This window comes from Onychomys torridus, chromosome 2 (genome assembly GCF_903995425.1).
Source record: "Onychomys torridus chromosome 2, mOncTor1.1, whole genome shotgun sequence".
Classification (NCBI taxonomy): Eukaryota; Metazoa; Chordata; class Mammalia; order Rodentia; family Cricetidae; genus Onychomys; species Onychomys torridus.
This window is the reverse complement of record NC_050444.1, coordinates 16,601,484-16,618,294: the sequence shown is the minus strand read 5'-3', so window position 1 is coordinate 16,618,294 and position 16,811 is coordinate 16,601,484. Positions and strand designations below refer to the sequence as shown.

Here is a 16,811-nt window from a genome sequence, read left to right as displayed (position 1 = left end):
CACCATAGTTAATCTTGTCTTGTTTGTAACTTCCCACTCTGAAAGTGGACATTTAATGCTCCAAAGTCTTTCTTTTGCCTTGTATATGGCTCTTCTCACAGAATTTGTCAAAAAGGATAGTCTTTCTTTCATTAAAGAAACTAAATTCTTATTAATAAACACTTGAACATATACCCAAGGGTTTATTTCTGGATCCTCCATTCAGTTTCATGAATGTATATGTTTATTTTCCTGCCACACTATTTGATTATTATAGCTTCTACTAGATTATTAAGATAAGAAGTTTGAATGCTCACCTTTGCTTTTCCTAGGTTGTTTTGGATATTCCATGTCACTTGAAGATCCCTGCAAAATAATCTGTTTTCAATTTTCACAACTCTTAATTTTCCCTCAAAATTCCTTTGAGAACTTTGTAGATGAGAACTGTAGCTACATCACTCCCAATCCTCCATCTCCTCAAGGATACACAGCACTCACCACATCTACATCACTCCCTCCTTCCCCAACTCCTCCCGTTGCACATGAGCACTGTAGCTATATCATGCCCACTCCTCTAAATTCCTCCATTGCACCCAAGTACTGTGGCTACATCACTCCCACTCCCTCAGCCCTTCCCATGTCCTTCCTCCAAAATTTATGATCTCCTTTTTAAATTATTATTTACACATGTACATATACACATGCACACAATATACATATGCACATATGCAGTTTACTGAATCCATTTAGTGTTGTTCATATGTGTGTGTGTCTAGGGTTGACTAGTTGTAATTGGATATCCTATGCAGGAGCTCATCCCTGGAGGGAAATAATTCTCCACCTCTTAGCAGTTATTACCCACTTGTAGCTCTTCATCTAGGGGTTAGACCATTTGGATTGTCCACTGTTCACACTAACATACAAACTGATGTCATTATTGTGGTCTTGTTCAGGCAATCATATTGATATTTTTATATATATATTTGTGTTTTAATTTTACACATCAGCCGTGGGTTCCCCCGTCCTCCCCTCTCCCGCGCCCACCCCCACCTTCCCCTTCCCCCTCCCCTCCATTCCCATCTCTTCCAGGGCCAAGACTCCCCTGGGGATTCATTTAAACCTGGTGGTTTCAGTACAGGCAGGTCCAGTCCCCTCCTTCCAGTTTGAGCAAAGTGCCCCTGTGTAAGACCAAGGTTCCAAACAGCCAGCTAAGGACAGGTCCTGGTCCCACAGCCTGGATGCCTCCCAAGCTATTCAATTGTCTCACTTATCCAGAGGGCCTGATCCAGCTGGGGAATCCACAGCCTTTGGTTCATAATTCATGTGCTTCCATTTGTTTGGCTATTTGTCCCTGTGCTTTTTCCAATCTTGGTCTCAACAATTCACGTTCTTACAGTCCCTCCTCTTTCTCGGCAATTGGACACCTGGAGCTCCACCTGGGGCCTGGCTGAGGATCTCTGCATCCACTTCCATCAGTTATTGGATGAGAGTTCCAGCATGACTGTTAGGGTGTTTGGCCATCTGATCACCAGACTAGGTCAGATCAGGCTTTCTCTCGACCATTGCCAGCAGTCTATAGAGAATGTATCATTGTGGATTTCTGGGACCTCTCCTGCACTCTGCCTATTTCTGTTCTCATGTGGTCTTCATTTATCATGGTCTGTTATTTCTTGTTCTCCCTTTCTGTTCTTGATCCAGTTGGGATCTCCTGCTCCCCTAAGCTTTCTTTCCCTCAAACCTTGCCCTTCATTACTCCCATTGTCATCAAGATTGTTCATGTAGATTTCATCTATTTCTCTGTCATTGGGTGATCCCTATGTCTTTCCTAGGGTCCTGTTTTCTAGGTAGCCTCCCTGGAGTTGTGTAGCAGTCTAGTCATCTTTGTTTTACATCTAGTATCCTCCTATGAGTGAGTACATACCATGTTTGTCTTTCTGAGTCTGGGTTACCTCACTCAGGATGATTTTTTTTTCTAGATCCATCCATTTGCCTGCAAACCTCATGATGTCATTGTTTTTCTCTGCTGAGTAGTACTCCATTGTGTATATGTACCATATTTTCTTTATCCATTCTTCAGTTGAAGGGCATCTAGGTTCTTTCCAGGTTCTGGCTATTATAAACAATGCTGATATGAACATAGCAGAGCAAATGCCCTTGTGGTATGATTGAGCATTCCTTGGGTATATGCCCAAGAGTGCTACAGCTGGGTCTTAGGGGAGATGGATTCCCAATTTTCTAAGGAAGTGCCATATTGATTTCCAAAGTGGCTGTACAAGCTTGCATTCCCACCAGCAGTGGAGGAGAGTTCCCCTTGCTCCACATCTTCTCCAGCATAAGCTGTCTTCTGTGTTTTTGATCTTATCCATTCTGACAGGTGTAAGGTGGTATCTCAGAGTCGTTTTGATTTGCATTTCCTGGATAATTAGAGATGTTGAGCAATTCCTTAAATGTCTTTCAGCCATTTGAGCTTCCTCTGTTGAGACTTCTCTGTTTAGTTTTATAGCTCATTTCTTAATTGGACTGTTGGGCATTTTGATGTCTAATTTCTTGCGTTCTTTATATATTCTGGATATCAGCCCTCTGTCAGATGTGGGGTTGGTAAAGACCTTTTCCCATTCTGTAGGCTGTGGCTTTGTCTTGTTGACCATGTCCTTTGCTCTACAAAAGCTTATCAGTTTCAACAGATCCCATTGATTGATTGTTTCTCTCAGTGTCTGTGCTACTGGTGTCATATTTAGAAAGTGATCTCTGGTGCCAATACGTTCAAGAGTACTTCCTACTTTCTCTTCTATCAGGTTCAGAGTAACTGGGTTTATGTTGAGGTATTTGATCCACTTGGACTTAAATTTTGTGCATGGTGACAGATATGGATCTATTTGCAGCCTTCTACACATTGACATCCAGTTATGCCAGCACCATTTGTTGAAGATGCTTTCTTTTTTCCATTGTACATTCTTGGCTTCTTTGTCAAAAATTATATGTTCATAGGTGTGTGGGTTAATATCAGGGTCTTCAATTCATTCCATTGGTCCACATGTCAGTTTTTATGCCAGTACCAAACTGTTTTTATTACAGTAGCTCTATAGTAGAGCTTGAGGATGGGGATTGTGATACCTCCAGAGGTTGTTTTATTGTGCAGGATTCTTTTGGCTATCCTGGGTTTTTTGTTTTTCCATATGAAGTTGAATATTATTCTTTCCAGATCTGTGAAGAATTGTGTTGGTAATTTGATGGGGATTGCGTTGAATCTGTAGATTGCTTTTGGTAAGATCGCCATTTTTACTATGTTAATCCTGCCTATCCATGAGCGTGGGAGATCTTTCCATTTTCTCACATCTTCTTCAATTTCTTTTTTCAGGGACTTAAAATTCTTGTCATATAGGTCCTTCACATACTTAGTTAGAGTAACCCCAAGGTATTTTATATCATTTGTGGCTATTGTAAAGGGTGATGTATCTCTGATTTCCTTCTCAGCCTGTTTATCTATTGTATATAGGAGGGCTACTGATTTTTTTTGAGTTGATCTTGTATCCTGCTATGTTGCTGAAGATTTTTATTAGCTGTATCAGTTCCTTGGTTGAATTTTTAGGGTCACTCATGTATACTATCATGTCATCTGCAAATAGGGAAAGCTTAACTTCTTCCTTTCCAGTTTGTATCCCCTTAATCTCCTTATGTTGTCTTATAGCTCTGGCTAGAACTTCAAGTACTATATTGAATAAGTATGGGGAGAGTCTTGCCTTGTTCCTGATTTTAGTGGTATTGCTTTGAGTTTCTCTCTATTAAATTTGATGTTGGCTGTTGGCTTGCAGTAGATTGCCTTAACTATGTTTAGGTATGTATGTTCCCTGTATTCCTGATCACTCCAAGACCTTTATAATGAAGGGGTGTTGGATTTTGTCAAATGCCTTTTCTGCATCTAGTGAGATGATCATGTGGATTTTTCTTTGAGTTTGTTTATATGGTGTATCACATTGATGGACTTTGGTATGATGAACCACCCTTGCATCCCTGGGATGAAGCCTACTTGATCATGGTAGATAATTGTTTTGATGTGTTCTTGGCGTCTGTTTGCCAGAATTTTATTGAGTATTTTTGCTTCAGTGTTCATGAGGGAGATCGGTCTGTAGTTCTCTTTCTTTGTAGGATTTCTGTAGTTTTTTTCTGTTGTTGAAATCTAACTTTAAACCATGGTGGTCTGATAGAACACAGGAGCTTATTCCAATTGTTTTGTATCTGTTGAGATTTGCTTTGTGGCCAAGTTTGTGGTCAACTTTAGAGAAGGTTCCATGGGGTGCTTGGAAGAAGGTATATTCTTTTTTGTTTGGGTGGAATGTCCTGTAGATATTGATTAAGTCCATTTGAACCATAATATCAGTTAAGACCATTATGTCTCTGTTAAGTTTCAATTTGGCCGATCTGTCCAGAGGTAAAAGTGGGGTATTGAAGTCTCCCACTATTAATGTGTGGGGTTTTATATGTGATTTAAGCTTAGTAATGTTTCTTTTACATATGTGGGTGCCCTTGTGTTTGAGGCATAAATGTTCAGAATTGAGACTTCATCTTGGTGGATCTTTCCTGCGATGAGTATGTAATGTCCTTCATCATCTCTTTTGATTGATTTTAGTTTGAAGTCTATTTTGCTGGATATTAGGATGGCTACACCAGCTTGCTTTTTTAAGACGATTTGATTGGGAAGTCTTTTCCCAGCCTTTTATTCTTAGGAGGTGTCTGTCTTTTAATTTGAGGTGTGTTTCTTGTATGCAGCAGAAATATGGGTCCTGTTTTCATATCCATTCTGTTAGTATGTGTCTTTTTATAGGTGAATTAAATCCATTGATATTAAGGGATATTAATGACCAGTGATTGTTCGTTCTTGTTATTATTTTTATTTTTTGGTGGTAGTGTATGTGTACTTCTCTTCTTTGGGGTTTACTGCTGTGGTGTTATCTATTGCCTGTGTTTTCATGGGTGTATCTGCCTTCCTTAGGTTGGAATTTTCATTCTAGTGCTTTCTGTAGTGCTGGGTTTGTGGATAAGTATTGTTTAAATCTGGTTTTGTCTTGGAAGGTCTTGTTTACTCCATCTATGATGTTTGAAAATTTTGCTGGGCATATTAGTCTAGGCTGGCATCCATGGTCTCTTAGTGTCTGCATTATATCTGTCCAGGTCCTTCTGGCTTTCAAAGTCTCCATTGAGAAATCAGGTGTTATTCTGATGGGTTTGCCTTTATAAGTCACTTGGCCTTTTTCCTTTGCTGCCCTTAATATTCTTTATTCTGTACATTAGTTGTTTAATTATTATGTGGCAATGGGACTTTTTTGGTGGGTCTAGTCTATTTGGTGTTCTATAGGCTTCTTGTATCTACATAGACATTTTGTTTTTTAAGTTGGGAAAGTTTTCTTCTATGATCTTGTTAAATATATTTTCTGTGCCTTTGAGTTGGTATTCTTCTCCTTCCTCGATCCCTATTATTCCTAGGTTTGGTGTTTTCATGGTGTCCCAATTTTCTTGGACATTTTGGGTCATGACTTTGTTGGTTTTAGTGTTTTCTGTGACTGATGAACCTATTTCTTCTAACGTATCTTCAACACCAGAGATCCTCTCTTCCATCTCCTGCATTCTGTTGGTTATACTTGCATCTGAAGTTCCTGTTTGTTTACTCAGATTTTCTATTTCCAGCATTCCTTCTGCTAGTGTCTTCTTCATTTTTTCTATTTCCCTCTTCAGGTCTTTGACTGTTTCCCTTGCTTTTTCATAGTTTTCTTTCAAGGACTTATTGTTTTCTTCTGCTTTAATTGTCCTTTCCTCTAGTTTTTTATAGCGTTCTTCCCATTTTTTGTTTGTCTGTTCCTCCACTTTAGTTTTGATTTCTTCTATATAAGGCTCTAGCCTCTTCATGATGTTACTTATAAGGTTGTTTTCTTCTTCTTCTTCCATTCCGTGATGTTCAGGTCTAGCTGTTAGAGAAGGGGTAGGTTCTGGTGATGTTGTATTGCTCTTTGTTTTGTTGTATGTACTTCTGCCTTGATGTCTGCCCATCTCCTTGGTGGTTGTTCTTGGTCTCATCAGTGTACTTGGTCCAGAAAGAGCTGACAGATTTAGGGAGCCTCTCTCTGGTCCAGATGGAAGCTCTGGGTGGGATGGGAGCTCTTGTCCAGATGAGAGTGCTGGCCGGATAGGAGCTGGGGGCTGGACTCTGAGTCTCAGGAAGTCCCTGGAGTCTCCTTATCTTGTCCAGATGGGAGTTCTGGGTTGGATGGGAGCTGGAGCTGGTCTCTGAGTCTCAGGAAGTGGCTGGGATCTCGGGCAAATGGGTGTGGGGGCAGGTTGTGGAGACTGCAGGGTCTGCCTGCAGTCTTGGAAAAGGGGATCCTTCCCGCAGGGCCTGATGAATGGCCGGAAACTGGGGCCAAGTTGGGCAGGTCCTCCCGGGATGGCTGGTGCCCTGGGGTGGGACCCAGGGGCAGTTGCCTCTCTGACTATAGCCCAAGGCATTCACTTCTGGTGCATATTGATATTTCATGGGTGCATTTTCCTAGTTATGTCTAAGACATTATCTAGCTGCAGATGTCCTGGGACTCTGGCTCTTACAATCTTTTTGTCTTTCCTTCAGTGATTTTTCCTGAGACTTTCATGTAGGAATTATGTTGCAGATATATCAGTTGGGATTGGTCCCCCTGAAATTCTTACTCTCCTCATTTTGATCAGTTTTGGATTGCTGTAATAGTCTCCACATATTACAAAAATAAGCTTTTTGGGGGGAGGGTTGAGATCTATCCATGCCTGTGGTTAGAGAGAGAAGTAATTAGAATATAGTTAGAAATAGTATTGGTTTAAGAAATTGGCAGTAGTAGGTTCTCCTCTCAAGTCTATGGCATCTCTAGCTATAGACAATTGGTAGGTTTATAGTACTAGGCATGGATTCTCTCCTATTGCTCAGGCTTTAAGTCCAATTACATAGTTTTTGGTTACCCACAAGATAAGAGTGCCACTACTACCTCACTGGAAATTCTGACATCAGTAGTTTTTGATAATGTATCATGTTCCAGACTGGCCATTACAGTAATATATGGAGTAGTCTCACCATCCTACAAAGTCTATGTTTTTCTTCTTCCTACACTCTTTAGATTGAAGTTGTTGGAAACCAAGATTTACTTACTGTGTCTGACTGTGTCTATCATCTTACCTTCTCTACAGTGTCATGTAAAGGGAATCTCGCATACTTTTTTTTTTTTTTTATCTACAGTATAAATTCAGGATTCATTCATGTCTTTGGACATACTGTTTTTGATAATTACCTTTTCAACTGAAGATACAATGAAGGTTTTCATGTTGAATTTTGCAACACATATCTTCATACATATCCTTTTGTTCTCCTGCTCCCTCTCAGATCCTCTGTCCACACAGAGGACTGTCCACCATGTTTATGTAACATCTGGTTGTCCAACTGTCATGAGTAATTTGTTCTTTCCCCTATTCTACATATACTGCTCAACAAATACTGGCAGGTTTACTAACCCACCTTCAAAGCTTTTCAGACTTTACCTTCCAAACACTCCTGTTCATTTTTTATGGTCCTAATTCACACTCCTGTTTCCTAGCTTCTCCATTTCTTCTTTCCTTGTTCAATATTTTGTGGTGAGAACTGTGTATTAATCTGAAACAATGTTATGCCTGTCTCATACTGGGTGTTCCATAAGTACTCATTGAATGGACAAGTAAATGATTTTCCATAGTGAATAGGCTAGATATCCAGAATGGCAACACTGCCTGAAATGCAGCTATATCACGAACATATAGTCGTTTCCTAGTCAAACTTTAAAAGATGTTTGAAAGTCACTTTGAAAAGAATGGACTGAAATCTGAAATACATTTATTTATTCAAGGTATCAGAAATTTTTATTTTATTTAATATAATATTCTGAGATTGGGCTTCATGTAGCCTAGGCTGGTTTCAAGTTTAGTATATAGCTGAGAATGAGAACTTCTGATCCATCTGCCTTTACCCCATAAATCCAGAGACTAAAGATAAGTACTACCATGCCACATTTAATACAGTGCTGGGGATCAAACATGGGGCTTCACACATCTGAGATAAGCACTCTTCAACTACATCTCCCATCCTCATAATCCTCCTTAATGTTCTGAAACTCAGTCTGAACAGTGAGTTCTGGCTTGGACCTGTCTGTAAGCCTTTGTCTACAGGTTAAACAGGCACACACAAGTATGCTGCATTATCCTTTTTCATTCAGGATTAAAGTGCCAGGATGCCTTACAGTGAAAATGCTGCCTGGTGTGCCCTCTGCTATCCTCCCACTCAGTCTCTTTGTCTTCTCCCTGGCTGCCTTAGCTCCAGCTGTATGTTAATGGGAAAATGAAATCAGAGCCTGAGGAGTGAGCAGTGTTGGCTAGGAGAGCTAGATGGGTTCAAGTTTAGGGCTCAGAGATATTTTAACAGAAACATGTATGTAAGCATTCCCGAGGAAATACGTATAAGCGTGTTCTGAAATACATTTAATTTATATAGAACACATGGCTTTTATACAGACATGATCAAATAATATCATGCTAGTGGACTTTGATAATGCATGTCAGAGGTTTTAAGCATTAGCCTATAATATTTGTATTGCTGTGAACAGCTGCAGTGTATTGCATGTAAGAAATTTATGCACTCATTAGATACGACATAGCTTTTTGGGGGAATTGATTAACCAGAATAAAATCATCGTTGTAGGGGACTAACCCTCACGCTTATTCACCCCAGGAATGCGAGATGAGAGACTAGAGAATGGAGAGAAAACACAGAATAGACTTGGGTGGGCCTGGATCCTTATCCACCATCCCAGAGCTTTATTCCAAAGGTCTATTTATAACAATGCCAAGGGGTGGAGCAAAAGATCTCCTCCTTGCTAGTTACAGTCACCTGGTACCCAGGCCCATGGTCCAGTCAACCTCTTATGCAGTCCTGCTAGGTACAGCCACTAGGAAACCTAATGAGCTCCAACACATCATCATCCATATTGGTAAAAGGAGCTTCAAAATCCTTAATACTGGGCCCTAAGTGAGATATTCTCAAGAATCCCCACTCTACATTTGTAAGTTTGAAGACAAACTTGGACTAGTCTATGGGATCCCCATCAGGATTTGCTACATTCAGGTTGTAGATATTAGTCTCTGTGGAGCAGATCAACTCCCCTGTGAACGAACTGGTGCAGTTTGGATGATGGGAACAGGGATATCTTTAATGTTCTCCTTCTCCTGCTTCTCTCCTTTCCCATCCTCTCCTTTCCTTCCTCCCTTTCTCCTCCTCCTCCTCCTCCTCCTCCTCCTCCTCCTCCTCCTCCTCCTCCTCCTCCTCCTCCTCCTCCTCCTCCTCTTCCTCCTCCTCCTCCTCCTGCTCTTCCTCCTCTTCATATCTGCCATTGGTCCGGGTTATGAAGAATGCTGAGGAAAGTGTTCAGTGTTCATAGACCTGAATGAATCTTCAATTTATATCTTAAGTAAAAGTAAAGAATATGAAAGATTCACTTGACATGACACTCGTGAGAAGGTAAGACTATAGATACAGTAAGTACATCTCAGTTTCCAACAACTTGAAAACAAAGGAAAGGAAAGACAAAAGAAAGTACTGTCTCCAGCATATCTGCATTTCCTGCCCAGTGGTCTGTGTCAGAAAGAGTTCTTCAAGAACCCATTAGCCTTCCACTCAAGAACTCTCTGTTCCAAATGTTTGCCCCTTGTTGGCTGGATGTTTTAAATGCATAGATCTGTGAGTATGTAGCATATCACAATAGCTGAGGTTCTGGTGTTTTAAAAGAGGGTAGGCCCTTGTTTCTGATTACCATGGCTTAGTAGAGTCCAATGTTTTTAGCATTTGAAATAGTTGGGCTCTTTTGGTACCCTAGAGTTGTCCTGGACCTTTCAGTTTGGAAGCATAGATTGTGGAAATGACCAAGCTGTTAGGAAGTTCATGGTTTAGGCAGTTGCAGTTAGTGGCCACTTCAGATTTCTCAGGCATGGCAATCCATCAGCCATCTGAAGAGAGAAATAAAGCAAAGGCAGAAGTTGAAATGCTTATGGTCCCTGCAAAGCCTTCTAAGAGTTTGCTTATCAAAACAATGGTTAGCTCCTAGTCACACAGGTAGGAACTTCCCAACCTTCCACATTTGCATAACATTTTATTAATGTGAAAAGTTTCCAGAGTTTTAAAGATGTGAACTACTATATGGTTCATTTAGATAAAATGAAGACCCAATTCTGGTGTTCTTTGTAATTTAATAATATGTCAGTTTCATTGTTGTGACCTGAAAGAGTTAATACAATCAACGGGAATTCGTGATCTTGCTTATAGAGAGATACTTGGAAATTCTTGGTTCAGTGTTTTTCTAGATTGTGTTTTCAAAATGAAATCAACTATGTCAAGAGTTGTCAAGAGAGGCCAGAAAGATCACTGAGTTCCTTTAGTACCTGTATAAGCTTGTTTGCATTGGATTTTCCAGCTGGGTCTTATTTCTACTTTCCAAACTAACACAAGGCTCCTGAAACAGAGCATATTACAGAAGCCACAGACTTTTCTTTCTGTGTTGGCAGTGGCAGTTTGTCTGATTTCTTTATTAATGCCTCTCATTCTTCTCTTATCATATATTGAATGAAAGGTGGCTGCTAAGCTGCAACAATTCAAATACAACCCTTTCTGCACTCACATTCTTTCAAGGCTTCCAGCATTGAAAAATACATTGTAGCCATGCCTGCATTTTCAAAACTGATAGCTAGTTCTCTGTAACTGATAACTAGTTCTCCGTACACAGCAGATATGTAAAATTCTCCATGACGTCTTTCTGTATCACCAATCCTGCATGATTTACACGCTTCAAATCACTTCACATGCACTTTACCACAGCCCTAAAGGATGAACAGGGCACATTTCACTCTAATAATTTATGGATGATGATTCAGTTCAAAGAATTGCAGCAGGTTTTCTACAGCCACATTTTTAGGATGTGGGAGCAAACAGGATCATAAGGCTAATGTTCAGATTCTGCCCAGGAAACTCCACTTAATACGAGAGCTTTATTGCTGGCAGCCAAGCATGCATTATGATGCTATCACAATATAGATGTCATGCATTTTGCAATTTATGTTCTGGTGGTAGCAGATAACATTTTGAACTTCTAAGTCTCACTGTTAACCTCTTGATTGTAGGAAATTTCTCTGCTAGTTTCTTCTTAATCTCATTATCCAAAAGGAATTTTAAGACTTGACCTATTAAAACATTACCTGTTTCTCTTTTCTGGAAGGGATACTCACAAATATAATTTAGTGTTACTTTCAAACTTCTAATAAATATTACTTTTTACTCATCGTGTGACCAAGTTTACATGACCAAAGATTTTCTTAAGGCCCCCTTGCTATCTCCTCTAGCAAAAGATACGATCCTAGAAATGGCAAGAGAGTGCTTTTGCCTTATGAACTTGCTTTGAAATGGAGGATGATGCTGGCATTTGTAAGAAAGTGCTTAAAGAAAACTTTTATAGTGATTTCTATAAAGTCCTTCTTAACACACATCCTTATTCCCCATCTCTGTGTTCTCCATCTCTGTCTGCATTCCCCGACTCTATCTGTATCCCTTTCTCTGTCTGCATTCCCTGTCTGTGGCGGTTTGAATGTAACTGGCCCTCACTTGCTCATAGAGAGTGGCACTATTAGGAGGTGTAGCTTTGTTGGAGTAGGTATGACCTTGTTGGAGGAAGTGTGTCACTGTGGGGGTGGACTTTTAGGTCTCATATGTGCTCAAACCATGGTCAGTGTCTCAGATCACTTCCTGTTGCGTGCTGATTAAGATGTAGGTTTCTCAGCTTCAGCATCTTGTCTGCCTGCATGCTACATCCCACCATGATGATGATGGACTAAATCTCTGAAACTGTAAGCCACCCCATTAAATGTTTTCCTCTATAAGAGTTGCTGTGGTCATGGTGTATCTTCACAGCAATAGAAACCCTAAGACACTGTCTCTATCTGTAGTTCCCCCCCTCTGTCTGTATTATCTGTCTCTACCTGTATCCCCAGCTACAGACACCTGCTGTCTTCTTAGTAAACACCAGCCTTTTAAAATGGTCACCCAGGGTATCTTGTCAGGCTTTGCTCCCACTTTTCAGAAGCTCAGGTAAAAAGTCCTTTCCTGAGTGTTTTTGAAGTTATACATTTACTGGGTATCAACTAGTGAATCATAATTCTTTTTTATATTTTCAAAATTGTATGTTAATACAAATTTGATTTTTCTTCCACAGAGATCCACATGTTGATTCTAACATATCTTTCTCTTCGCCTTTTAAGGAAACCATTTTTCTATTTGCAGCAGTTAAACAGCAGAATGTTTCATTGCATTCTTTCAGTATTGAGGATTCTAGTAGGACTTATTACAGAAACCTGGTCAACACTGGTGACTAGATTCTCATCAGCACAATAAGGAAAAGAAAAAGAATGGTCAACATTCAGAAAGAAAACTATTGGGTTAATTTTAATGAAACCATGTATACTGTACTTAGTAAACTTCAGGACACTTCACAACCTTGTAATACTCTCAAAAACACACAAATACTGAATCCATCAAAGTAAAGAAACCCATTATCCAGTTCACTATGCATCTATAAAACAAAAATGTGCCTGACATTCACATCTTTAGGAACCTTGAGGATGTCACCTGAATGTGATGTGATACTCAACTCTCCTCTGTCCTTTTAGATGGTTATGTTTGTGCTGCAGCTGGGCAGTACCACATTCCTAGTTACAGAGCCTGTGATCAGCGCGATGACCACGGGGGCCGCCACCCATGTTGTGACTTCACAAGTCAAGTATCTCTTGGGAATAAAAATGCCATATATATCTGGACCACTGGGATTCTTTTATGTAAGTTTTCCAAATGTCTCTGTTTGTATAATTTGCATGCATGTTTTGCAAAGTTGAATTTGGCTTATTAAAGTACTGAGTATTTTTTCTGTGCCACAGAAACTTGAATTTAAACAAAAAAAGGATGTTTTAAATGCTATTAATTAGTATATGAAACTAGTTTAATGAGCACAATCTACTGATTTTAGAAATCATTCCTTAGAGTGAATAACTGAGTTAGTGACTGATGAGAAAAAGTGCCTGTTTTTGTGAGTTAGATCTATTGCCAAGTTCTAATGAAATCCATCTACTGGGCTTTTGATCCACTAACAACAGCACACTCTATCACATTCTTTCAGAATTGTGAACTCCTGTAGGGATCAAAACAGAGGTGTGGTTGGTATTGGTGGCTGGAGCCCAGTAGCAGACAATCAACTATTAAAAGCCGTCTAAAGTTGAGAGAAGAATGACTGACCAGTTTCAACATATTTCCATAATAGCATTCCATTGCTCCTGCTTTCTTTGCAGACTAAAACCAATGACTGCTTAGAACTTTGCATTCAGTTTGAACTTTATAACAACAACAACAACAACAACAACAAAATATTTAAGTAATGAACTTCATAACAAACTTCACTTTACTTAATTTTATGCATTGCTGTATGCTAAGTAATATTAATGTTCTATAGCAAGAACCCTTAATCTTGAAGTGAACTGTCTAAATAGCAACAGATATATGGAGCTATAATAACTTACTGGTCTTATTTTTGGAGGTTATTACTGGTGCAACTCAATTTTCTAGTCTGCAGCAGGGATTCACTTCATTTGCATATCATAGTCTGCATTACATTATTGCCTTTCCCCCCCTTTTTCTCATGTGTATGTGTGTTCTCATGTGTGTGGACACATGTGTGGGGACATGTACGTGGAAGCTGAGGCTGACTTAGGTAGTTTTGCTCACTTTCTCTCTACTTAATTCATTTGGACAGGGTATCTACTAGACCCAGTGTCCATGAACACGGCTAATTTAGCTACCCAGTTTGCTCTGGAAATCCCTGTATTCTAAACATTGGAATTACAATCAGGCCCCTTTCCTACCTGGCAGTTGCACTGTTTAAGGGTCTGAATGTCAGTCTTCATGCTTGCATGGCAAACACTTTATTTATGAGCCATCTCCTAAGCCCGTGATTGGTTATTTAATACAGATGTCAAGTTTTGGAACTACTCTATCAAAATGGTATAACATTTTTACCAAATTTCTATCTGGAAATTCAACATATTGATATTTTACTCTGACTTTATCATTGCCAAGCCTAGTTATTACTGTTTTTAAATAGTACCAAATATCTGTGGAGTAAGTTCTTAAGTCTTTTGGGCATATGTCAAGAAGTGGGATAGCTGGGCCATAGGTAGATAGAAAAAGGAGAAATGTAGTAATTATAGTATAATCTCAAAAATAAAAGATTCTGAATACAGTGAACGCATATATGGAATTCTCTAAGAGTTAATAAAAGCACTGATTTTTTTCTTTTTTCTTTTTTCTTTTTTCTTTTTTTTTTTTTTCCGAAGCTGAGGACCACACCCAGGGCCTTGTGCTTGCTAGGCAAGTGCTCTACCACTGAGATAAATCCCCAACCCCAGCACTATTTTTTAAGTATGAGAATAAGAAATATGCAGGAATTCCCCTTAATTGATATATATATATATATATATAGTGTTTGGGACATGTGCCCAGCACTAAAGAGAAGAGGGTCTGAATTCTTGTCTTCCTGAAGCTCTACATTTAGTATGTCAAACAGAAATGACCAAACACACACAAATAAACACAAATTGGAACAAATGTTATGAAATTTAAAAATTACCAGATTGGTATTTGGGTAAAAAGTATCAGTTGTGCTAATGTCCCACCTGCTTCAGTGGTAAAATAGTAATGAAGACACAGTATTGGCGGTATGGTGCTGAAAGTTGGTTCTGAAATTTTGTTGCTTAGGTAATATCTGGCTTAGTGATTCATTCATTGCAAGAAAGCTTAAAATCAAAACAAGAAAACTGGAACGTCGCCTGGAAGCAACATAATTCCATGCTCCAACTCAAACAAAAACAGACCAAAGTAGCTGTAAGCCGTCAGATGACTGGCTGAGAGTTAAGACCTTTGGTGGCGCCCAGTCTACAGGACAGAACAGAATTGGAGAAGATTCTGCCTTGACCTGCCTGGGAATGGTGTATTATTCTGCACATGTGCAGAGTAGAAAACACACATGGGTTAGAACTGGGCCCTGTTTGGCCATATCCACGTACAAATGATCCTCTTAGTTTTCAGGAGTATGTTTTTTAAAAAAGACCACACTGACTTGAGAATAACACCCTCTCCTGCTTGTTGGTTACTGTGTGGACATGCTCCCTGAAATATTATGTATATGATTCCCCTCTCTCATTTTGTTTTCTTGTGAGGTGAACTGCACGTTACTTTATCTTATCTAGATCAAACACTGTGAGGCCTTTGAAGATCTTTTGTGAGATCTCACACTGAAACTGAATCAGATTTAGATGCATACTTAGATTGCAGATTTTAAATTCACATTTCTCAGCTACTAGAAGATACAAGGCTTTGTTCTGATGGAAAGATTTTAAAACATGTTACTCTTGCTGCTCTAAGTCAGAGGATCCTGTGCTCTTAGGTTCTTTGGAAGTGATGGTTCATTGTTCTTGGTCAGTGTGCTAACAAGTCTGTGTCAAAAATGGTAGTGATTCAAGACAGAAATGACACAAACTAATAATCCCAGCCCTTAAGAGACCAAGGAAAGGAAACAATGTGAGTTTGAGGCCAGCCTGGAATGTATAGTGAATTACTGGCTAGCTTGAGCTACATAGTGAATTACCAGCCAACCTATAGTGCATAGTGTGACTCTGTCTAAAAAAAAATGTAGTAAGTTGAGTATAAGTTGAAAATTAAGCCATTCGCAATGGGTAATTTTACTGGGATAATTGAAAATGAGTTTTAGCATAGTTCAGTTGAGAGAAAATGAGTTTTTGCATAGTTCATTTGAGAGAAGCAGATGACCAGGATGTAAATTTGAACTTGTTCCTGATTTTTTAAGTTGTACCTGAACGAGGAGGTCTGACCTCAGTGTTACAGTACAGAGGAGATGAAATCATTCAAGGCCTTGGCCATCTGGTCAAAGCACTTGGAGGAAAGTCAATGAACATAATTTAGGGTTCCTTCTCAGTTTTTCACAACTCTTCCATCCTGTTTGATAGCTGCCCAGCCTGTGGAGAGAAAATGCTTATACATACCCTGTCATATAAATTAATGTATATACTTTTTTATAAGCTTGCATAACGAGATTGTCACAGATCCTAATAGTCGGGGACACTGGTTTTCATTTTTAAAAGTCAAGTTTAGCTTATATGTTCTCTTGTTCATTCCAGTAGCCTTGATCTTTATCATCAATTTTGAGAGGAAACAGTTTTCTCCTTTTGTCCTCTTTTGGCCTGCAGTAGATATTTTCTGATGTGTACAACAGTGGTCTCCCCAATACCTCCTTCTTTAGGGATGCTGCTCTGCGCAATAAAGAAAGGTCTGTTATCTAAGTTAAACAGGTAACATCTCTGTTTATTGGCTTCTCTGGGCTTGAAATGTACTCACCTCAGTGGAACACTTTTAGCAGATGACTTAAGTCAGATTGATGAAGTGGTATAGGGTTACTTTTGCGCTCTTGGATTATAGAAAGGATTTTCAGTTGTTCTGAAGTGGTAGACATTGCTACAGTTTGGATGTGAAATGTGTCCCAAGGGGCTAGATTTAACATAAAGTCTTGTACCCTAGCCTTTATGGAAAGTAGTAGGATCTTTAAGAAGTGGAGACTAGTGGAAAGGCGCTAGTTTATCTTTTTCTCCCAGGCTATGAAATGAGAAGCTTTGCCCCTGCCATAACTCATTGCCTT

General features: G+C 39.4%; 1 protein-coding gene across 1 annotated transcript in view; it reads left to right on the top strand.

The window, feature by feature from the left end:
• Slc26a7 (solute carrier family 26 member 7) overlaps positions 1-16,811 on the top strand; it is a 126,623-nt gene that overhangs the window by 46,095 nt on the left and 63,717 nt on the right. The window contains exon 5 of the mRNA XM_036178694.1: positions 12,724-12,888. Within this exon, the coding sequence (XP_036034587.1) occupies positions 12,724-12,888 (165 nt within the window). The remainder of the gene's footprint in view (positions 1-12,723; positions 12,889-16,811) is intronic.